The 25,403-nt window shown below is 46.3% G+C and overlaps 1 protein-coding gene across 1 annotated transcript in view; it reads right to left on the bottom strand.

The window, feature by feature from the left end:
- The window catches only part of si:ch211-39i22.1 (uncharacterized), a 30,813-nt gene extending 15,027 nt beyond the window's left edge, over positions 1–15,786 (bottom strand). Inside the window, exon 1 of the mRNA XM_055878048.1 lies at positions 15,537–15,786. Coding sequence (XP_055734023.1) covers positions 15,537–15,597 — 61 coding nt within the window. The 5' untranslated portion in view covers positions 15,598–15,786. The remainder of the gene's footprint in view (positions 1–15,536) is intronic.
- Positions 15,787–25,403: the final 9,617 nt, after the last annotated feature.

The raw sequence follows: 25,403 nt of genomic DNA on the forward strand, positions 1-25,403 counted from the left end.
GGAGTTGCCCTTCCCTGTTCTAAAGAACAGAATCAATAGTCAAACACAATCCAACATCAACAATGACCAAGGCAGACAGACTGGCTTGTCATATTATGTGTGTACTGTACTGTATGTGAGAGTTACGGCAGGAAACGAAAGACTACTGTACCTTAAACATACTGTACATACGTGTGTGTGGGGGAACCACCAAAAATGATACAATGTCTTGGTCTCATGTGATATTAGACATTTTCTAAAGCTGTATGACATGAGAGAACCTATCCTGAGACTGACGCAGTGCCAATGCCTTTCCCCTAGTCCCATGTGTGTGTATATATGACATGCCAGAGACGCAGCCTTCCTTCTATGATATGTTCTGTGTGTGTGTGTGTGTGTGTGTGTGTGTGTGTGTGTGTGTGTGTGTGTGTGTGTGTGTGTGTGTGTGTGTGTGTGTGTGTGTGTGTGTGTGTGTGTGTGTGTGTGTGTGTGTGTGTGTGTGCCTTTAACAGAGACAGCTTCTCCCCTATATTACATGTTTATTTTTTATTTATTTATTTTTTATTTCACCTTTATTTAACCAGGTAGGCTAGTTGAGAACAAGTTCTCATTTGCAACTGCGACCTGGCCAAGATAAAGCATAGCAGTGTGAACAGACAACAACACAGAGTTACACATGGAGTAAACAATAGACAAGTCAATAACATGGTAGAAAAAAGAGAATCTATATACAATGTGTGCAAAAGGCATGAGGTAGGCAATAAATCGAATAATTACAATTTAGCAGATTAACACTGGAGTGATAAATCATCAGATGATCATGTGCAAGAAGAGATACTGGTGTGCAAAAGAGCAGAAAAGTAAATAAATAAAAGCAGTATGGGGGTGAGGTAGGTAAATTGGGTGGGTAGTTTACAGATGGACTATGTACAGCTGCAGCGATCGGTTAGCTGCTCGGATAGCAGATTTTTAAAGTTGTTGAGGGAGATAAAAGTCTCCAACTTCAGAGATTTTTGCAATTCGTTCCAGTCGCAGGCAGCAGTGAACTGGAAGGAAAGGCGTCCAAATGAGGTTTTGGCTTTAGGGATGATCAGTGAGATACACCTGCTGGAGCGCGTGCTACGGGTGGGTGTAGCCATCGTGACCAGTGAACTGAGATAAGGCGGCACTTTACCTAGCATAGCCTTGTAGATGACCTGGAGCCAGTGGGTCTGACGACGAACATGTAGCGAGGGCCAGCCGACTAGGGCATACAGGTCGCAGTGGTGGGTCGTATAAGGTGCTTTAGTAACAAAACAGATGGCACTGTGATAAACTGCATCCAGTTTGCTGAGTAGAGTATTGGAAGCTATTTTGTAGATGACATCGCCGAAGTCGAGGAGCGGTAGGATAGTCAGTTTTACTAGGGTAAGTTTGGCGGCGTGAGTGAAGGAGGCTTTGTTCCGGAATAGAAAGCCGACTCTAAATTTGATTTTGGATTGGAGATGTTTAATATGAGTCTGGAAGGAGAGTTTGCAGTCTAGCCAGACACCTAGGTACTTATAGATGTCCACATATTCTAGGTCGGAACCGTCCAGGGTGGTGATGCTAGTCGGGCGTGCGGGTGCAGGCAGCGAACGGTTGAAAAGCATGCATTTGGTTTTACTAGCGTTTAAGAGCAGTTGGAGGCCACGGAAGGAGTGTTGTATGGCATTGAAGCTCGTTTGGAGGTTAGATAGCACAGTGTCCAGGGAAGGGCCGGAAGTGTACAGAATGGTGTCGTCTGCGTAGAGGTGGATCAGGGAATCGCTCGCAGCAAGAGCAACATCATTGATGTATACAGAGAAGAGAGTCGGCCCGAGAATTGAACCCTGTGGTACCCCCATAGAGACTGCCAGAGGACCGGACAACATGCCCTCCGATTTGACACACTGAACTCTGTCTGCAAAGTAGTTGGTGAACCAGGCAAGGCAGTCATTAGAAAAACCGAGGCTATTGAGTCTGCCGATAAGAATATGGTGATTGACAGAGTCGAAAGCCTTGGCCAGGTCGATGAAGACGGCTGCACAGTAATGTCTTTTATCGATGGCGGTTATGATATCGTTTAGTACCTTGAGCGTGGCTGAGGTGCACCCGTGACCGGCTCGGAAACCGGATTGCACAGTGGAGAAGGTACGGTGGGATTCGAGATGGTCAGTGATCTGTTTGTTGACTTGGCTTTCGAAGACCTTAGCTAGGCAGGGCAGGATGGATATAGGTCTGTAACAGTTTGGGTCCAGGGTGTCTCCCCCTTTGAAGAGGGGGATGACAGCGGCAGCTTTCCAATCCTTGGGGATCTCAGATGATACGAAGGAGAGGTTGAACAGGCTGGTAATAGGGGGTGCGTCAATGGCGGCGGACAGTTTCAGAAATAGGGGGTCCAGATTGTCAAGCCCAGCTGATTTGTATGGGTCCAGGTTTTCCAGCTCTTTCAGAACATCTGCTATCTGGATATGGGTAAAGGAGAAGCTGGGGAGGCTTGGGCGAGTAGCAGCGGGGGGGGCGGGGCTGTTGGCCAAGGTTGGAGTCGCCAGGTGGAAGGCATGGCCAGCCATTGAGAAATGTTTGTTGAAGTTTTCGATTATCACGGACTTATCAGTGGTGACCGTGTTATCTAGCCTCAGTGCAGTGGGCAGCTGGGAGGAGGTGCTCTTGTTTTCCATGGACTTTACAGTATCCCAGAACTTTTTGGAGTTAGAGCTACAGGATGCAAATTTCTGCTTGAAAAAGGTGGCCTTTGCTTTCCTGACTGACTACGTGTATTGGTTCCTGACTTCCCTGAACAGTTGCATATCACGGGGGCTCTTCGATGCTATTGCAGTTCGCCACAGGATGTTTTTGTGCTGGTCGAGGGCAGTCAGGTCTGGAGTGAACCAAGGGCTATATCTGTTCTTGGTTCTGCATTTTTTGAACGGAGCATGCTTGTCTAATATGGTGAGGAAGTAACTTTTAAAGAATGACCAGGCATCCTCAACTGACGGGATGAGGTCAATATCCTTCCAGGGTACCCGGGCCAGGTCGATTAGAAAGGCCTGCTCGCAGAAGTGTTTCAGGGAGCGTTTGACAGTGATGAGGGGTGGTCGTTTGACCGTGGACCCGTGGCGGATACAGGCAATGAGGCAGTGATCGCTGAGATCTTGATTGAAGACAGCAGAGGTGTATTTGGAGGGCAAGTTGGTCAGGATAATGTCTATTAGGGTGCCCATGTTTACGGATTTAGGGTTGTACCTGGTGGGTTCCTTGATGATTTGTGTGAGATTGAGGGCATCAAGCTTAGATTGTAGGACTGCCGGGGTGTTAAGCATATCCCAGTTTAGGTCACCTAACAGAACAAACTCTGAAGCTAGATGGGGAGCGATCAATTCACAGATGGTGTCCAGGGCACAGCTGGGAGCTGAGGGGGGTCGGTAGCAGGCGGCAACAGTGAGAAACTTATTTCTGGAGAGATTAATTTTTAAAATTAGAAGTTCGAACTGTTTGGGCATAGACTTGGAAAGTATGACAGAACTTTGCAGGCTATCTCTGCAGTAGATTGCAACTCCTCCCCCTTTGGCAGTTCTATCTTGACGGAAAGTGTTATAGTTGGGTATGGAAATCTCAGAGTTTTTGGTGGCCTTCCTAAGCCAGGATTCAGACACGGCAAGGACATCAGGGTTGGCAGAGTGTGCTAAAGCGGTGAGTAAGGCAAACTTAGGGAGGAGGCTTCTGATGTTGACATGCATGAGGCCAAGGCTTTTTCGATCACAGAAGTCAACAAATGAGGGTGACTGGGGACATGCAGGGCCTGGGTTTACCTCCACATCACCCGAGGAACAGAGGAGTAGTAGGATGAGGGTGCGGCTAAAGGCTATCAAAACTGGTCGCCTAGAGCGTTGGGGACAAGGAATAAAAGGAGCAGCTTTATGGGAGTGGTAGAATAGATTCTGGGCATAATGTGCAGACCAGGGTATGGTGGGGCACGGGTACAGCGGAGGCAAGCCCAGGCACTGGGTGATGATGAGAGATGTTGTATCTCTGGACATGCTGGTCTCAATGGGTGAGGTCACCGCATGTGTGGGGGGTGGGACAAAGGAGGTATCAGAGGTACGGAGAGTGGAACTACGGGGTCCATTGCAAACCAAAACAATGATAACTAGCCTGAACAACAGTATGCAAGGCATATTGATAAGGCATACAATAAGGCATAAAGTGATTGCAGGTCATGATTGGGAGAGCTAGCTAAAACAGCAGGTGAGATAACAGCAGCTAGTCAGCTAACACAGCAACAGAAGGTAAAAATGGCGACGACTGGGCAGAGAGGGTCGGATTAACTACACACAGATCCTGAGTTAAGGCACAGAGCCGACAGATAAAACACAAATAAACAGAATGGAGTACCGTGAATTAATTGACAGTCAAGCAGGCATCAGCTATGTAGCCAAGTGATCATAGTGTCCAGGGGGCAGCCGTAGATGGAGTAGTGAGGCCTCCACTAAGCTAGCACGCGTTTAAAGTTAGTAGCCCGGGGGGGTGGTCTGCTCAGACGGAGGGGGTCTGCTCAGACGGAGGCCGGTTGAGGGCACCCGTTGAGGGCACGTCTGCAAACCAGACGTGGTCGTGTCGACAGAGAATCCAAGCCGGATAGCGATGGCGAAAGAGAGGTTGTGAATTGTAGAATTGTGTTTGCTAACTGGTGCTAGCTTCCTGGCTGCGCTAGCTGCAAGATAAGCTAGCAGTTAGCAGACCGGGGCAGGCAAGTTAGCCTTTGGGGGACGTCGCGATGGGGGGGAAGTCTGTTTTTGCCTCTTCGTGCGGTGACGTCGATAGACCAGTCGTGGAATTAGTAGGGTTCCAGGTAGCTCTAGGTAGCTAACAGGCCTAGTAGGTTAGCAGAATGGGCCTTCAGCGGGCGTCACGCCTGAGGGGCCTGTTGGAGTCCCCGGGCAGATTATGTCGGTATTCCAGTCGTAGAGGATAGGCGGGGTTCCGTGCTCCGTACCGGCAGTAAATGGGTCCGGGTCTTGTAGCCCAGGAGTGGGCTTCAGTGGTAGCACAGGAGCCCTAGCCAATTAGCTTCAGGCTAATTGGTGCCTGCTTCGGTGCCTGCTCCGGGATGGAAATGCTAGCCAGGAGTGGTCACCCGGGATTGTGGTTAGCTAGTTGCGAAGATCCAGATGAAAATGTTCAGAGTTTGCGGTAGGAATCCGGGGATATGGAGAGAAATAGGTCCGTTATGCTTTGGTTTTAGTCACGTTGTTCGAACTAGCGAGAGCTTTCCGAGCTAAAGGTTAGCTGATGACCGCTAGCAATGGTTTGCTAACTGATTATTATTATTATTATTTACCGTTATTTTACCAGGTAAGTTGACTGAGAACACGTTCTCATTTGCAGCAACGACCTGGGGAATAGTTACAGGGGAGAGGAGGGGGATGAATGAGCCAATTGTAAACTGGGGATTATTAGGTGACCATGATGGTTTGAGGGTCAGATTGGGAATTTAGCCAGGACACCGGGGTTAACACCCCTACTCTTACGATAAGTGCCATGGGATCTTTAATGACCTCAGAGAGTCAGGACACCCGTTTAACATCCCATCCGAAAGACGGCACCCTACACAGGGCAGTGTCCCCAATCAGAAGTTGAGGTTTAAGAAAGTATTTTTCAAAAGATATGCGAAGAAAAAGATGTAAAAAGATATATACAAGGGACACGGGACACGACAGGACAAAGACGTCTACACTGCTACGCCGTCTTGGAACAATGTGTGTGATAACAGGAAGTTTGGAACAGAAGGGAGAGGAGAGAACATAATGTTCATATTTGGGAGTTCCGCAACATTACAGAGCGAGGGCTGGGCCTCATCAATTGGAACGATAGATGAGGCACGTATACCCCACACAAACACACACTTAAACTCCCTTACACACAGTGCTATAATAAAAACAGGGCAAACTGCAACTCAAGGACTACTACAGAAAAGAGAAAATCACGACATGGACAGCTCCGACTCTGACATTCAGCAACATACTGTAACATAAACTGTAATGTAATATTATGTCATGTACTGTACAGGAATGATTACGCTTATCATTCCCATAGGAACCTAAAGAGAATACAAAACATGGGCACCATTTCACACACGCAGCGCAGCCCGGGCATAATGCTAAAAACCTGAAAAATGTTCAAACACTGGGACGCTTATAATGTCAGGGAATCTATACTGTACAGTACACTACGCTTTGAGTGATGGTTAATGAGTAAGTGTATGTGTGTGTGTGTGTGTGTGTGTGTGTGTGTGTGTGTGTGTGTGTGTGTGTGTGTGTGTGTGTGTGTGTGTGTGTGTGTGCGTGCGTGCGTGTGCGCGTGCGCGTGTGCGTGTGTGTACGTATGTGTGTACGCGTGTGGGTGTGCGTATGTGCCTGCATGCCTGTATGCGTGGGTAACCTTGCCCTCTCTGGTAACAGCAGGTAGTCAGTACAATGTGAGGTGGTTGACAGGTGATATGTTCCAGTTAGTTAGAACATTGTGTTCTCAGGTATTTCTATTGTGTGGTGGCGTGGAGGGACCCTGTTGTTGTTTTCCCTGTTTCAGCTGGCCCTGTGGAATAAATGCTTTTGGCCACACAAAACCCAATGGACAAAAGTATAGGTCACTATGGGGAATAGGCTGCCATTTCAGATGTACCAGTTGTTTTGAGTATCTGGAGGGTCACAGTAGAATCCAGGTGGCTCACAGCAGAGAACCACTGATTGTCACGACTTCGGCCGAAGTTGGTCCCTCTCCTTGTTCGGGCGGCGTTTGGCGGTTGACGTCACCGGCTTTCTAGTCACCACCGATCCATGTTTCATTTTTGTTTTGTTTTGTCTTTATCATACACACCTGGTATGATAATGACCTCCATTCTATTAATTATGTTCCTTATTTAACCCTCTGACTTCCTTCTCTGTTTTGTGCGTTATTGTTGTTCATGTGGGTTTGTGTTGTTAGTGCTCTAGATTATTGTGTTGTTTCCTTGTTGGAACGTAACTTATATGTTGAGTAAATTTTGGACTATTACTCATATTTGTGTCCTGCGCCTGACTCTGCATTTTTTCCATTCACCAACACCCTCACAGAATTACGCACCAATATGGGGTCAGCAGGTACAGCCAGCCATCCTCTCCCAACGGAGGAGCGTGTTCAGCAGCAGAGGGGTTTTTCCTGTCAACCCATCAGCACCTCTCCAGCTCCCACAACAACCGACCCAGATGTCCACACCTCCTTCATCAGGATCCAGTGGGATTCGGCTCTCGCTCCCGGGAGTGTATGACAGAGCAGCTGCGGGTGCCAGGCGTTCCTACTCCAGCTGGAGCTCTACCTGGCAGCTGTCCAGCCGGCCCCCTCGGGACGCGAGAGAGTGAGTGCCCTCATCTCTTGTTTGACTGGAAAAGCACTGGTCTGGGCCAACGCCATCTGGGGAAGAGAAGGCCCGACGTTGGACAACTACGAAGATTTCACCCGCCGCTTCCGGGCGGTTTTCGATCATCCACCTGATGGGAGAGCGGCGGGGGAACGCTTGTTCCATTTAAGACAGTGGATGAGGAGCGCTCAAGAGTTCGCTCTGGACTTTAGAACTCTGGCCGCTGGCACAGGATGGAATAAGTGGGCCCTGATCGACCACTACATGTGTAGTTTACGCAAGGATGTTCGTAGGGAGTTAGCCTAAAGGGACACCACCCTTAACCTGGACCAGCTGGTGGACCTATCCATCCGACTGGATAACCTGTTGGCCTCCCGCGGACGTCCAGATCGGGGTCCGTCAGTTCCATCCCCCAGCACCTCTGATCCTACTCCGATGGAGCTGGGAGGTGCTGCTATGAGGGGGACCGGAGGGGGAACCATTCCCTGCACCACCTGTGGCCGCAGAGGACACACTGTTGGTCGGTGCTGGGGAGGTTCCCCAGGTAATCGAGGTGGCAGGCGGAGCACTGGTGGAACATCTCAGGTGAGTATGCACACACCTCACCCAGAGCTCCCTGTTGCACACATGTGGTTGTATATAGCATTTCCTGAATTTTCCCAGCATTCCCAGCATAAGGCGCTAGTAGATACAGGCGCAGCTGGGAACTTTATTGACCGTACCTTTGCACTTACTTTAGGGATCCCTATTGTTCCTGTTGATGTCGCCTTCCCTGTAAATGCCTTAGATAGCCGTCCTTTGGGGTCAGGGCTAATCAGGGAGGTCACAGCTCCACTCCGCATGATAACGCAGGAGAATCATGAGGAGAGAATTTGTCTCTTTCTGATCGACTTTCCTGCGTTTCCTGTTGTGTTGGGCCTTCCCTGGTTGGCCTCTCATGATCCCACTATTTCGTGGCAACAGAGGGCTCTCAAGGGATGGTCTCGTCAGTGCTCAGGGAGGTGTGTAGGTGTTACCTTAGGTGCCACTACGGTGGAGAGTCCAAACCAGGTATCCACCATGCACATTCCCCCCCGAATATGCCGATTTGGCACTCGCCTTCTGTAAAAAGAAGGCGACTCAATTACCACCCCATCGACAGGGAGATTGTGCGATAAATCTCCTGGTAGACGCTGCACTCCCCAGGAGTCACGTGTATCCTCTGTCACAGGAGGAGACGGCGGCTATGGAAACATATGTCACCGAATCTCTGGGACAGGGATACATTCGGCCTTCCATTTCACCTGTCTCCTCGAGTTTCTTTTTGTGAAGAAGAAGGATGGAGGTTTGCGCCCGTGTATTGACTATCGAGGTTTGAATCAGATCACGGTAAAATAAAGTTACCCACTACCTCTCATAGCCAGTATGACAGAGTCATTGCACGGGACGCGCTTCTTCACAAAATTGGACCTCAGGAGCGCTTACAACCTGGTGCGTATCAAGGCGGGGATGAGTGGAAGACGGCATTTAGCACTACATCTGGGCACTATGAATATCTCGTCATGCCGTACGGGTTAATGAATGCTCCATCAGTCTTCCAATCCTTTGTAGACGAGATTTTCAGAGACCTGCACGGGCAGGGTGTAGGGGTGTATATAGTTGACATTCTAATATACTCCACTACACGCGCCGAGCATGTGTCTATGGTGCGCAAGGTGCTTGGTTGACTGTTGGAGCATGACCTGTACATCAAGGCTGAGAATTGTCTGTTCTTCCAACAGTCCATTTCCTTCCTAGGGTACTGCTTTTCTGCGTCAGGGGTGGAGATGGAGAATGACCGCATTTCAGCCGTGCGTAATTGGCCGACCCCAACCACGGTTAAGGAGGTGCAGCGGTTCTTAGGGTTTGCCAACTACTTCCCGGAGGTTTATCCGGGGTTTCGGTCAGGTAGCGGCTCCCATTACCTCCTTGCTGAAGGGGGGACTGGTGCGACTGCAGTGGTCAGCTGAGGCGGACAGGGTTTTTAGTCAACTGAAGGCTCTGTTTACCTCGGCTCCCGTGCTGGCTCATCCTGATCCCTCCTTAGCATTCATAGTTGAGGTGGATGCGTCCGAGGCTGGGATAGGTGCTGTGCTGTCTCAGCGCTCGGGTACACCACTAAAGCTCCGCCCCTGCGCTTTCTTTTCGAAGAGGCTCAGCCCGGCGGAGCGAGACTATGATGTGGGGGACCGGGAGCTGTTGGCTGTTGTCAGGGCTCTGAAGGCATGGAGACATTGGCTTGAGGGGGCTTAACACCCTTTCCTCCTTTGGACTGACGACCGTAATCTGGAGTACCTTCGGGCAGCTAGGAGACTGAACCCTCGCCAGGCGAGGTGGGCCATGTTTTTCACCCGTTTTGTTTTCACTCTATCCTACAGACCAGGTTCCCAGGACGTTAAGGCAGACGCACTGTCCCGGATGTATGACACGGAGGAGCGGTCCGCGGATCCCTCTCCCATAATTCAAGCTTCTTGCCTGGTGGCACCGGTGGTATGGGAGGTGGAGAGCCCACTCCCCCGCAGTGTCCAGTACGTTCCGTTTGATGTCCGCCATCGTTTGATCTGTTGGGCTAACACGTCACCCTCCTCTGGTCATCCTGGCATCGGTCGGACAGTGCGCTGTCTTGCTGGGAAGTACTGGTGGCCCACTTTAGCTAAGGACGTGAGGGTTTATGTTTTCTCCTGCTCGGTGTGCGCACAGTGCAAGGCACCTAGACACCTACGCCGAGGGAATTTACAGCCTCTTCCCGTTCCACAACAACCCATGGTCACACCTATTGGTGGATTTCATGACAGATCTTCCCCCGTCACGGGGTAATACCACGATCCTGGTCGTTGTGGATCATTTTTCTAAGTCCTGCCATCTCCTTCCTTTGCCCGGTCTCCCTACGGCTCTACAGACTGCGGAGGCCCTGTTCACCCACATATTCCGGCACTACGGGGAGCCTGAAGATATAGTTTCTGATTGGGGTCCCCAATTCCCGTCTAGTCTGGAGGGCGTTTATGGAACGCCTGGGGGTCTCGGTCAGCCTCACCTCAGGTTTTCACCCCGAGAGTAACGGGCAGGTGGAGAGAGTCAACCAGGATGTGGGTAGGTTTCTGCGGTCATATTGCCAGGACCGGCCGGGGGAGTGGTCGGTTTTCATCCCCTGGGCGGAGATGGCCCAAAACTCCCTTCGCCACTCTTCCACTAACCTATCCCCTTTCCAGTGTGTGCTAGGTTATCAGCCGGTCCTGGCACCTTGGCTTCAGAGCCAGATCGAGGCTCCTGCGGTGGATGAATGGTTTCGGCACTCGGAGGCGACATGGGACGCTGCTCATGTGGGTCTACGATGGGCCATCAGGCGGCAGAAGGCGAGTGCCGACCGCCACCGCAGTGAGACCCCGGTGTATGCACCGGGGGACCGGGTCTGGCTCTCGACCCGAAACCTGTCCCTTCGCCTGCCCTGCCGGAAGCTGGGTCCGCGGTTTGTGGGGCCATTTAAAGTCCTGAGGAGATTGAACGAGGTTTGTTATAGGTTACAACTCCCCCCTGATTACCGTATTAACCCCTCGTTCCATGTGTCTCTCATCAGGCCGGTGGTGGCTGGTCCGCTCCAGCAGTCTGAGGTGCGGGAGTTTCCTCCGACCCCTCTGGACATCGAGGGGGCCCCGACGTATACTGCGCGAGCCATCATGGACTCAAGACGTCGGGCGAGAGGCCTTCAGTACCTCGTGGAGTGGGAGGGGTACGGTTCGGAGGAGAGATGCTGGGTGCCGGTGGAGGACATCCTGGATCCACCATTACAGCAGGAATTTCACCGCCTCCATCCAGATCGCCCTGCGCCTCGTCCTCCGGGTCGTCCCCGAGGCCGGTGTCGTCAAGGGGGGGTACTGTCACAACTTCGGCCGAAGTTGGTCCCTCTCCTTGTTCGGGCGGCGTTCGGCGGTCAACGCCACCGGCTTTCTAGTCACCACCGATCCATGTTTCATTTTCGATTTGTTTTGTCTTTATCATACACACCTGGTTTCCATTCCATTAATTATGTTCCTTATTTAACCCTCTGACTTCCCTTTCCTTGTTGGAACTTAACTTATATGTTGAGTAAATTTTTGACTATTACTCATATTTGTGTCCTGCGCCTGACTCTGCATTTTGTCCATTCACCAACACCCTCACACTGATCTAGAACATTCTACGGAACCACTGATCTAGAACATATACTGCTGCTCCTGTCTCTACATGTAGACCTGGTCTGGCTCTGAGCTGGGTGTAAGGCCATGTCCAAATACCTGTACTTGCGTTCTAAATATTAGCCATTTTGGGAATGCGAAAATAGAATGTTTATAGGATGTAATTTTTTAAAAATTGAGTATGATATAGATGCAATGATGTCATACTAATTTCAGCCTCTCATCTAGTAGAATTCTCTGCACACTATTGAGGAAGAGAATCGTCTTTTCAGACCCATGTGTGTTTGACAACAATAATCAAAGAACGGGACGGAATGTAGCAAAATGAACGAATGGCAGGAAACAACATAATTGTGCATTAGATGTCACATTCTCAGTAGGATGAGCCTAGTGTGCTGTTATTTGTTTCTTACTGAATTAGTTTTTTACTAAACAGTACGTTCTAATAGTATGCAGGACGATTAGTAGACTGTATGTCGTTTTCGCAAGTAGTAGGCAAGACAGATTTCGGGCAAGGCCACTAAGTCATCTGGTCTGGCTCTAAGCTATGTGTGTATGCATTTGTTTGTGTTGTTTAATCTGTGTTTGCATTTGAAAGGTGTAAACACACATACAGTGGGGGATCATCTCTCTCTCTCTCACACACACACACCCATACACACCCTCAATAATACACACACACTCCTACACACTCACTCACTCACCCACCCACCCACCCACCCACCCACCCACACACACACATAGACATAACCCTAGGGGAATGAGAGAGGCTGAGACTGGTTCTGAGTGTAGGGTGTAGTCTGCAGCTGGGCTGGATTGGGTTACTGAGGCAGCGCCCAGCCCTTTAGTACTGACACACACACACACACACACACACACACACACACACACACACACACACACACACACACACACACACACACACACACACACACACACACACACACACACACACACACACACACACACACAACCCATTCATCATCTACACACAAACCAGCCTACACCCAAACAGAGCCCAGAGCACCATGACACTGTGACAGACCAGAACTCATCTCATGTGTGATATACAATATCTCATGTGTGATATACAGTAACGCTGTGTTCCAGCAATATGTTGGCACACTGAGATCACAGTATAACGTGAAGTTTTCATTAATGAACTGGCTTCAGATCAGAGTCTCCTGAGGGGAGGGAGGTGTGGCAGCCAGGACTCAGACTCTCTCTGTGGAAAACAAAAACTATTATTTCACGACATTAACCAACATGACTTAGGCCAGATGAGACTGTAGTAACTCTTATATCACATTAATACCAGGTCACAATCATTCTTAAAGCCAGATGCCTGTAGCCCTGCTAGTTGTGGAATAGAGATTGGTCAAAGGACAATACACAGGCCTACTGGTAAGAGATAGTACAGGATATATGGGTACAGGGGTAGAGGGAGACAGACAGAGAGAGAGAAAAGAGAGAGTGGGGGGAAGAAAGAGAAAATGTGTGAAATAGAGGAAGGGTGACAGAACATGGACACGTGTTTGGTATCTCAGATTGTTCTGTCAATTCTCACATAGAAACTTAATTGGGAGGAAGGATGTTTGACATGCTTTTTACATTTGTATCACAAACCATTTTCTAGACAACCATGATAAAAGTGGCCATTTTAGGCCCTTTTAGATCTATACATGACTCCTGTAAGACCCTATGATCCTTGAACTATACATGGTACAGACAACATCTTGGTGCCATTATACTCCTTATGGTGTTCTCTCAAATATGGAGTGTATCTGGATTCTGAAATATACATTTTCACATTCTTTTATTCAACATAAACAATATGAATATTAATGATTTGATTTTGCTGATAACAATATACTCTTCAAACACATCACATTTCCAGAGTGGGCTCTCTGCTATTTTAATTGATATGACCCATTTTATACAGAGAAATGTACATTATAGGCAGTGGTGGGAAAAGTACTACATTCTCATACTTGAGATAAAGTAAAGATACCTTAATAATAGAAAATGACTCAAGGAAAAGTGAAAGTCACCCAGTAAAATACAACTTGAGTAAAAGTCTAAAAGTATTTTATTTTAAATATACTTAAGTATCAAAAGTAAAAGTAAAAGTACAAATAATTAAAAATTACTTATATTAAACAAACCAGACGACACAATTTTCTTGTTTTTTTTGCTATTTGCAGATAGCCAGGGTCACACTCAAACATTCAGACATCATTTAAAAACAAAGCATTTGTGTTTAGTGAGTCCGCCAGATCAGAGGCAGTAGGGATGACCAGGGATGTTCCCTTGATAAGTGTGCAAATTGGGCCATTTTCTGTCCTGCTTTGCATTCAAAATGTAACAAGTATTTTGGGTATCACGGAAAATGCACTGATTAAAAAGCACAGAATTCTCTTTAGGAATGTAGTGAAGTAAAAGTATAAAGTTGTAAAAAATATAAATAGTAAAGTAAAGTACAGATACCCCAAAAAACTACTTAAGTAGTCCTTTAAAGTATTTGTACTTAAATACTTTGCACCACTGATTATAGGTCATTAACCAATCACAGCACTCCTTTAGGATTTCACATTCAGCAAGTCAGCGGCAGAGAGGGGGTTTCCTTTGAATCCATTTTCCCATTCACTGTGTTGGTGGTGCTCATATAATGTATCATACCTTCAGAATTAGCAGAGAGCCCACTGGAAATGTGATGTACTTGTAGAGTATATTGTTCCAAACAATATGTATTCAAATTAACTAAATCAAAAAGGGTCATTTTGAGATATTAATATTAATATGTTTAATGTTGAATAAATTAATGTGAAAAATTGTATTTCAAGATCAAGAAACTCCATATTTTAGAGCACACTATAAGGAGTATAATGGCTCCAAGATGTTGTCTGTATCATGTACGGTTCACATATCATTGGGTCTTACAGGAGGTATGTATAAAAATAATAATAATAATGGTTTGTGATACAAATGTAAAAAGCATTTCAAATATCCTTCCTCCCAATGTTTCCATGTGAGAATTGCTAGAACAATCTAAGATACCAAAAATATCTTCAGATTCTGCTGGCATGGACTCACCCTACAGGAGTAGAGAGAAAGAAAAAAGAAAGGAAGAAAGAAAGAAAAAAAGGCAGAAAGGAACAGAACATTGACACAGACAGAGACAGTAAAGGGATCGATCACATTATCCACAACCCACATGACTACATGTCCAGTAGGACACACCCTATGGGACACTCAATTAAATGAATTTTATAAAGCCCTTTTTACATCAGCATTTGTCACAAAATGCTTTATTAAACACATTTTTACCAGTGTACACACATTATAGATACATGCAGTAAGACTATACTGTACATGCGGTAGGCTACACCTTATAAAACTATAGAGCTTTGGGCCAGTAACCAAAAGGTTGTTGGATCGAATCCCCGAGCTGACAAGGTAAAACTGTGCCGTTCTGCCCCTGAGCAAGGCAGTTAACCCACTGTTCCCCGTGCCTGAGCAAGGCAGTTAACCCACTGTTCCCCGTGCCTGAGCAAGGCAGTTAACCCACTGTTCCCCGTGCCTGAGGACGTGGATGTCCATTAAATGAGGAAGACACATTTCAGTTGAATGCATTCAGGTGTCCCCTTTCCCTTAAATACATACAGTATAATGCATATCTACACACCAACATCATATCAGGCTAAATAAATGATGCTATCTGGCACATAGCCTACTGTGTGTATTTATAATGATAAATCAGAGAAGGTTTATCAACATTATTTTTGTTCTGCATATCAGCCTCAGGTAGAGATAGACAGAAAATGATTGAGGATGTATGTCATAGAAGTAGTGGGTGTAAAAGGTGTGAGTACTTGACTAACTTGTCTAAGTAGAAACAGAAACATAAAGCATCATAAGATGAGTTGTAAAAGTGCTTACCAAAGTACATTAGTGGATGTAAAAGTTCTTACCTTGTGTCTTGGCTCCAATCACTAAACTGCCCAGCAGGAGAATCCACAGGTATGACATCATGGAAACACAGTGTGCTGAATTACACGCTGGAGTTTTAGACTTCTCTGTTGAATAGTGAAAATAATACAAGTAGTAATGATTATGTTTCTGGTAATGTAGACTGGCTATGTGTGTGATGTGATTATAGTTTCATGTTGCCTCCTCTGCTGCAGCTCCAATCTTCGTACACCTTATTTTTCTCTGCATGGAACCTACTTTAACGGGCGTGTCTTTCTCCCAGCCACACCCCAGACATAAACTGTATTGTTCCATCAGACACCGTGTGCTGTAAACACGTGCCTGGCAGCGAAGGAGTCGCGTAAATATCTAGGGGAATGGAAGGGGATTGACTAATTGAAAATCTGTTTTCATAAACCTGCACTAACCATAGTATGGATTGAAATCTTTATAGGATGTCATGTTATTTGTGAGTAGAAATATGACATTGTGGCCCTTGTGGAAGAAAGTACTATCAAACTGGAACAGTACAGTGACTTTTGAGAAAAGTACAGACAATATGACGCTGAACCATAGACACAGGACAGATACTCGCAGACAAACCTGTAGTTTAGTGGCCCAACTCTACGTAGCCTACCTGTGTAGTGACGATACCTATATGAGAGTGAGACCAGCGCAAATGGATGGTCTATTGTCGCCATCTAGTAATTCATAATGGTACTGAGATGAATTAATACGCTGAATTGGTGCGTGCTCTTATAATATGGTCATTAACGAAGCCCAAACTGACACCATGCTGATCATTGTGTTTTATTCATATGGATTTTCTATATATTCTATGTATAGAAAATAGGAAATCATATGTACATGGAACCAAAATATAAACACAACATGTAAACAGTTGGTCTCATGTTTCATTATCTGAAATAAAAGATCCCAGAAATGTTTCATATGAACAAAATGCTTATTTCTCACAAATGTTGTGCACAAATTTGTCTACATCACTGTTAGTGAGCATTTCTCCTTTGCCAAGATAATCCATCCACCTGACAGGTGTGGCATATCAAGAAGCTGATTAAACAGCATAATCGTTACACAGCTGCACCTTGTGCTGGGGACAATAAAAAGCCACTCTAAAATGTGCACACAACACAATGCCACAGATGTCTCAAGTTTTAAGGTAGCGTGCAGTTGGCATGCTGACAGCAGGAATGTCCACCAGATCTGTTGCCAGATAACTGAATGTTCATTTCTCTACCATAAGCCGCCTCCAACGCTGTTTTTGAGAATTTGGCAGCACATCCAACCAGCTTCACAACCGCAGACCACGTGCCAGCCCAGGACCTCCACATTCGGCTTCTTCAGCTGCGGGATCATCTGAGACCAGCCACCCAGACAGCTGATGAAACTGTGGGTTTGCACAACCAAATAACTTATGCGCAAACTGTCAGAAACCGTTTCTGGGGAGCTCATCTGTGTGCTTGCCGTCCTCACCAGGGTCTTGACCTGACAGCAGTTCGGCGTCGTAACCGAATTCAGTGGGCAAATGTTCACATTCGATGGCCACTGGCACCCTAGAGATGTGTGCTCTTCATGGTTGAATCCTGATTTCAACTGTATGGGGCAGATGGCAGACCGCGTTGTGTGGGCGAGCGGTTTGCTGATGTCAACGTTGTGACCAGAGAGCCCCATGGTGGCGGTGGGGTTATGGTATGGGCAGGCTTAAGCTACGGACAATGAACACAATTGCATTGTATCGATGGCAATTTGAAAGCACAGAGATACCTGATGAGATTCTGAGATCCATTGTCGTGCCATTCATCCGCCGCCATCACCTCATGTTTCAGCATGATAATGCACGGCCCCATGTTGCAAGGATCTGTACACAAGTCCTGGAAGCTGAAAATGTCCCAGTTATTCCATAGCCTGCATACTCACCAGACTCTTCAATGGCTGTTTGGGATGCTCTGAATCGAGATGTAGGCTAGCGTATTCCAGTTCCCTCGAATATCCAGCAACTTTACATAGCCATTGAAGAGGAGTGGGACAACATTCCACAGGCCACAATACAACATCCGGATGAACAAACTCTTATGTGTCCCACTGCATGAGACAAATTGTGGTCACACCAGATACTGACTGGTTTTCTGATCCACAGCCCTACATTTTTTAAAGGTATCTGTGACTAACAGATTCCCAGTCATGTGAAATCCATAGATTATGGCCTAATGAATTTATTTAAATTAACTGATTTCCTTATATGAACTGTAACTCTTTACAATCTTTGAAATTGTTGCATGTTAACCGTTAGGCTACAGTCTTATCCGAATTGTTCCAATGAAATGGATAGGCTAAAGTTGATGACCAAAATTATGATGATGATACAAATAAATCTCTAAATATAGACCTATACTAATGAATAACATAGCTCTATGAAATAAACCTTAATCATGTTCAAATGAACGAATCTTATTGCTAGCATGAAAAAAGTATCCTCACTGTGATTTCTTATAAAATAATATGATATAATACATATAGATGTACTACTAACAAAGAGAATGTATAGCCAAGATAATGATGTGGTATTGCCTCGAGTCGAGACAGGACCGTGTTATTATTATCATTATTACCAAGCCCCTGACAGCATGTGCTGCCTGCTGGTCGCCCTCGGGCGCCTTTAACCGGGTTGACCACACGCCTCACCGAGAGGAATAATAATCAACGGTTTTCTCTCGAGATTTGCAGCAAGCAGCTACAGCGCGCAACTTGGAGATCCCCCGATTCAACTGGGTTCTGATGGATTTTATTAGACTTATTATTTAGTCTTTCTCCTTCACTATGTTCATTATTTATTAGGATTTATTAGTATTGTTGACTGTGGATTTCATACGTGGAGATACCGTTTGGTTCAATAGCCCTCAGGAATTTATGTTCCATTTGAAGGGAAGCCCTGAGCTGTTTGCATGTGTGAGTGTGTGTTTAGGTGAGTGTGTGAGTGAGTCTGTCCACACGTCCATCCTCAACAGTTGATGCTGACAGAGATCAGAGAAGTGTGTTATTGAGACGCGGTCCTTCATTGCGTCGCTCAGCGCGGACTCGGAGACACACACACACACACACACACACACACACACACACACACACACACACACACACACACACACACACACACACACACACACACACACACACACACACACACACACACACACACACACACACACACACACACACACACACACACACACACACACAGAAACCCTTACGTACGCACAAACACGCACACACATAGGCGCGCGCGCACACACATAGTTTGCTGTCACACACTGTCTGCCGATGAGCTCTGTCATGCAGTCGTTCCTCTCTCCAGTGAACAAGGCTATTCTAGTAGCTCTGTTCATCTTCGCCATCCTCCTCATCCTCTATGTGATCCTCTGGTACATCTGTAGAGACGTGGACTGCGACCACGGCATCTGATCTGATTAACACCGGGAACACCACCGAACAACGGAGGGGAGAGACGCGTCTGACAGAGGGTCACCCTGGTAAGTCAGCATGTCTCCTCTGCTCTACGTGCTCGCGTGTGTGTGTGTGTGGCTCAAGTGACAAAACAAGTGTTTCCTCTAACAGCATCAGTATCATGACAAAAACAGAAACAGTGCCGCGCATAACCTGTTTCCCGATGGCGCCTCCAGTCCGTTATGAAAGGTCGTTTTATCTAACCTTTCTTTGCCAGAAATGTCTTAAGTCTGAGAACCTATTTTGTGAGAGACCGAGCAAGAAATTCAGAAAGAAAAATTATTTTAAGCCAATCACAATCCAATTCGAGGAGCATACGTTTGTCTTCATTTAGAGTTTTGGGGGTCTTATTCATGCAATCTCCCCAAATAACAGAAACAGTAGTGTCGCTGTGACCACAGTGTCATCACCATCACAAAAGGTGACACAATGTCCTCGCCTACAGGAATGTTATGTTATCTTCTTCAGTCTGAGTGGAGAGGTAGCGGCTACTATAGTCGTTGCCCGGTTAATAGCGCACGAGGACAGGCTGCGCGGGAACCGGCGTTTGGATGTAAGACATGCATTAGCAATACTGATCTATAATCACAGTGTGTGTGTGTGTTCGTGAGCTTCATAGTTCATGTTCAGTTCATCTCGTCTCTAAGGATAGTCTAAGATCTGACATTGGCAATGGCATTATCATTTAACACGATCAAACAAACAGGATTATTATTCCCCCTATAGAATAACATGTCTTCTAGTGCCATGCAGCAATCATGTGATGTTTGAAACTGGTACTGTATTCTCTAGACTTTTGTCGATACGCGTTCGTTTGTGACCTCTGCTGCTGCTCAATTAAAACATCTGAAGACGACTTTCTTTCAGTGTGGGATTCATCTTTACTGTCATATATGCTTTTACAACCCTGCACCCAAAGACTTTGTACCAAGAATAACGATGAGCGTGCCATTTATTCTACCCTTTATTCCGTTAATTATCATAGCCATGCCGAGTCAATGTTGCTTTTTACGCATAGGCGTCCTTGACTTCAGCTGACATTTGGCGCTCTTTGCGTGCATGTATGAGAGAGAGAGACAGAGAGAGAAAGAGAGAAAGAGAGAGAGAGAGAGAGAGAGAGAGAGAGAGAGAGAGAGAGAGAGAGAGAGAGAGAGAGAGAGAGAGAGAGAGAGAGAGAGAGAGAGAGAGAGAGAGAGAGAGAGAGAGAGAGAGAGAGAGAGAGAGAGTTTCAGTGAATGACATTATCCCTCTGCGTTACCACTGCGGTTGACCTAATGGGAACCTTGTCATAGTCTCGAAAACCCGAACCTAGTCAGTTGTGGTGCAGGGGAAACGATGGATAAGCCGCAAGATAAAGTGTAATGGTGCAATGCAACTAACTGTAAATTAATGTGACTGTAGAAAATCCATTGTATTTGTCCCTATACTTAAATAAAGGATCACCTGATCAATAGATCAACAGTCCTACAGTGTTCAGATCCAGCTGAACCTGTAGAAGCCGACTGACAGAATAACAGCTTCTCTCCTGCCTGGCGGAAACAAATAAACCATCCACATACCAATATGAGGGGCTGAAGGACACATCAAGGACACAATGTGTGTTTGTGTGTTGTGTGTTGTGTGTTGTTGTTAATGGCGTGAACCCGGTTACCGAGATTTACCGGGAATTACCACCCTAAACTACTCCCTTTTCCGGTGATAAGTAATTGCGAGAAACCGGTCAATTGTAATACATTATTTATTTGAACATCATGGCGTGGAACGGAACTGTTCAATTATTGGCGATGTCTAAATCTGGCTTCTTCTTCACCTCAGCATGAGGTCACGCTCAGGGTGGGGACAGACATCCCATCTCAGTATGGAGCGCAGTTCACAATGCATGTAGACCTATCATCTCATCATAGTCACTTTTTTTCTTGCGACAGGTATGGTCTACATTTGCTGCAGCATAGCCTATGCTACAGAATGCGCGTCTAATTTACCCATCTCCATCTGGCTTTCGGGGGTCACATCAGTGCACGGGAGCACTCTCACAGTCTTTCTCTCTCTCCATCAACTCCATTCAAATTGCATCCAAAAGAGATAATCCTGTTCTAGATTGATATATAGCCCTATATATAGATGTTCTAGCCTACCTCTTTCAGGTAATACATTCAATGCAGTATTAGCCTTCAATTTAGCTAATTAATTATGGTTTATGCTTAATAAGCTTCTAATGTATAGCCTCTGTCTCTTGCGCAATATGCAAGCACCTGTTCTTTCCTGACCTATCTGTAAAAAGCGCTCCTTAGCTCTAGGAGTCCCTTCCCGGAAAAGCTAGACTAGAATAGCTGGCTTGAATTATTATGTTGTTTTTGCATTTCTTATACCAATAGACTATTCAAAGAGGGATGCAAGCTATTTTTTTGCTGAATGTTAAATACAGCAGCCAGTAGAACTCACAGTTAGTTTGAAAGAAGAGCGAAGGAGGATGGGGGTAAGCTATAACAGTTATTTGTTCAGACTCATAACCATTAAATCAATCTTCTGTGAAGAGAAATGAAATCCTTCTGCATCTGAGCCCAGTCAGAGCATTGTCTCTGTGGAAGCCCAGTCAGAACATTGTCTATGTGGAAACCCAGTCAGAACGCTGTCTATGTGGAAGCCCAGTCAGGGCACTGTCTATGTGGAAGCCCAGTCAGAACCCTGTCTATTTGGAAGCCCAGTCAGAGCACTGTCTATGTGGAAGCCCAGTCAGAACCCTGTCTAATTGGAAGCCCAGTCAGAACACTGTCTATGTGGAAGCCCAGTCAGAACCCTGTCTATGTGGAAGCCCAGTCAGAACACTGTCTATGTGGAAGCCCAGTCAGAACCCTGTCTATTTGGAAGCCCAGTCAGAACACTGTCTATGTGGAAGCCCAGTCAGAACCCTGTCTATTTGGAAGCCCAGTCAGAGCACTGTCTATGTGGAAGCCCAATCAGAACCCTGTCTATTTGGAAGCCCAGTCAGAACACTGTCTATGTGGAAGCCCAGTCAGAACCCTGTCTATTTTGAAGCCCAGTCAGAGCCCTGTCTATTTGGAAGCCCAGTCAGAACACTATCTATGTGGAAGCCCAGTCAGAACACTGTCTATGTGGAAGCCCAGACAGAGCACTGTCTATGTGGGAGCCCAGACAGAGCACTGTCTATGTGGAAGCCCAGACAGAGCACTGTCTATGTGGAAGCCCAGACAGAGCACTGTCTATGTGGAAGCCCAGACAGAGCACTGTCTATGTGGAAGCACAGACAGAGCACTGTCTATGTGGAAGCCGAGACAGAGCACTGTCTATGTGGAAGCCCAGACAGAGCACTGTCTATGTGGAAGCTCATCTGCATAAAGGAAGGGAACCATAACCTAAAGTGTTAGTAATGTAAAGACATCTGTTCCATAATGTCATCTACCTGAGTGACACATACTTAACCTCGGTCCATATGATCTACACACACACAAGGATGGGTCGATTCACTGCCCCTCAACCTAGAAACACACTATCTTATCTTAAACACACACACACACAATCTCCATAGACAAACATTGGCAGTAGAATGGCCTTACTGAAGAGCTCATTGACTTTCAACGTGGCCAAGTCATAGGATGCCACCTTTCCAACAGGTCAGTTTGTCAAATTTCTGCCCGGGTAGAGCTGCCCTGGTCAACTATAAGTGCTGTCATTGTGACGTGGAAACGTCTAGGAGCAACAACGGCTCAGGCACGAAGTGTTAGGCCACACAAGCTCACAGAACGGGACCGCCTAGTGCTGAAGCGTGTAGCGAGTAAAAATCATATGTCCTTGGTTGTAAAACTCACTACAGAGTTCCAAACTGTCTCTGGAAGCAACGTCAGCACGGGAATTGTTCGTTGCGAGCTTCATGAAATGGGTTTCCATGGGCGAGCAGCTGCACACAAGCCTAAGATCACCATGTGCAATGCCAAGCATCGGCTTGAGTGGCTTAAAGCTCGCTGCCATTGGACTCTGGAGCAGTAGAAATGTGTTCTCTGGAGTAATAAATCACGCTTCCCATCTGGCAGTCCGACGGACAAATCTGGGTTTGGTGGATGCCAGGAAAATTCTACCTGCCCCAATGCATAGTGGCAACTTTAAAGTTTGGTGGAGGAGGAATAATGGTACGGGGCTGTTTTTCATGGTTCTGGATAGGCCCCTTAGTTCCAGTGAAGGGATATCTTAACGCAACAGCATACAATTTTTATTCTAGATGCTTCTGTGCTTCCAATATTGTGGCAACATTTTGGGGAAAGCCCTTTCCTGTTTCAGCATGACAATGCCTCTGTGCACAAAGTGAGGTCCATACAGAAATGGTTTGTCAAGATTGGTGCGGAAGAACTTGACTGGCCTGCACATAGCCCTGAACTCAACCCCATTACCTCAACCCCACCTTTGGGATGAATTGGAATGCTGACTGTGAGCCAGGCCTAATCGCCCAACATCAGTGCCCAACCTCACTAATGCTCTTGTGGCTAAATGGAAGCAAGTCCTCGCAACTCCATATTGAGGCCCATGATTTTGGAATGAGATGTTCGGTGTGCGGGTGTCCACATACTTTTGTGTATCTAATGTGTCCAATACTCTAATCAAGCGGTATGTCATGCATTGACTATATGTATCTCATAATGGATGGTAATCCATCCAGTCTGCACATTGGGAGATGTGTTCCACAAAATCTTCATTACAAATGCGAAAAATTTATCAGTTTCGAACTTCTGTAAATCAGTAATTTTCAATGGAAGGAGGAGACACAAGGAGACCTTAGTAAACCTTTTCAGACAGACAAAACCTCCGTAGTGTATTCTTTCAGACAGACAAAACCTCCGTAGTGTATTCTTTCAGACAGACAAAACCTCCGTAGTGTATTCTTTCAGACAGACAAAACCTCCGTAGTGTATTCTTTCAGACAGACAAAACCTCCGTAGTGTATTCTTTCAGACAGACAAAACCTCCGTAGTGTATTCTTTCAGACAGACAAAACCTCCGTAGTGTATTCTTTCAGACAGACAAAACCTCCGTAGTGTATGCTTTCAGACAGACAAAACCTCCGTAGTGTATTCTTTCAGACAGACAAAACCTCCGTAGTGTATTCTTTCAGACAGACAAAACCTCCGTAGTGTATTCTTTCAGACAGACAAAACCTCCGTAGTGTATTCTTTCAGACAGACAAAACCTCCGTAGTGTATTCTTTCAGACAGACAAAAAACTTTGTCTGAGACACTTCTGAAGCTGCATTTCCCCTGTGTCTGACAGGGAGAGGAGAGAACAGCCAATGATACACCTATGGCTCTGTGGCCTTCTGTTCAAATTTTTGTCCATGATTGCCTTGTGAAAGACAGGTGAGTGTGTTGCTCTAGTGACAGTCTGAGAAAGTAGAGCAGGAAAAGGCTCAGTGGGGCTCAGTGCCACACACACATGTCATCCATCCCATCTCCTTCCTCATCTTACACACACACACACACACACACACACACACACACACACACACACACACACACACACACACACACACACACACACACACACACACACACACACACACACACACACACACACACACACACACACACACACACACACACACACACACACACACACACACACACACACACACACACACCTCAGAACATAAAAAACAGATCCTGTGTGACTCAGCTGTTATGTAAAGTCCATCTTTGATAGGACTGCCTTAGGCTAACTGTCAGTCCAACCCAGATACACACACATCACGCTGCAGTGCGACTAACCCTTAACGCTGATGTGATGTGTGTCTGCTCTGTCCTCGCCCCGCTTATGCTACACATGAGGCAGAAAAACAGTGGAGAGGTCTATTTCCTTTCATTTTCAATTTAAATCTGAAGTTTGAATTGAAAAAGTCAATATGGCTGAATCAAGCTAGCAAGTGAGCAAAATCGTAGGGGAGGCTAATTACTTTCTGGCTCTCCTGGATTTATCTTCAGGAATTCTCAGTCCTGGGGAGTGGCTGCACCATAGCGGCTCTTGTTGTGCATCAGAAAGTCGCTGCCCACTGTCATGTGGTGCTAAACTTCATCATTTTGGTTGTGTTGCGGTCGCTCCAGCTGTGCTGAATTGCTCTAGCGGTGCTGAATTAAAGCAGATAAAAATTGGGGACAATTTTTGTGTAATTCTAACTAACAAACACATACACACACTGTCTTTTTAAAATCATATTCGTATTCAGATGTTTCATTATCGAACACTCAGTGGTAAAGTCTGAGTCTTGTCCTGTGTGTGAGTCATAAGAATATCATTCTTTTAGATGTCAGTATAAAGTCCCCGCCACCCCCCAGTATAAAGAGCCCAAG

Source organism: Salvelinus fontinalis, chromosome 23, assembly GCF_029448725.1.
Source record: "Salvelinus fontinalis isolate EN_2023a chromosome 23, ASM2944872v1, whole genome shotgun sequence".
Taxonomy (NCBI): Eukaryota; Metazoa; Chordata; class Actinopteri; order Salmoniformes; family Salmonidae; genus Salvelinus; species Salvelinus fontinalis.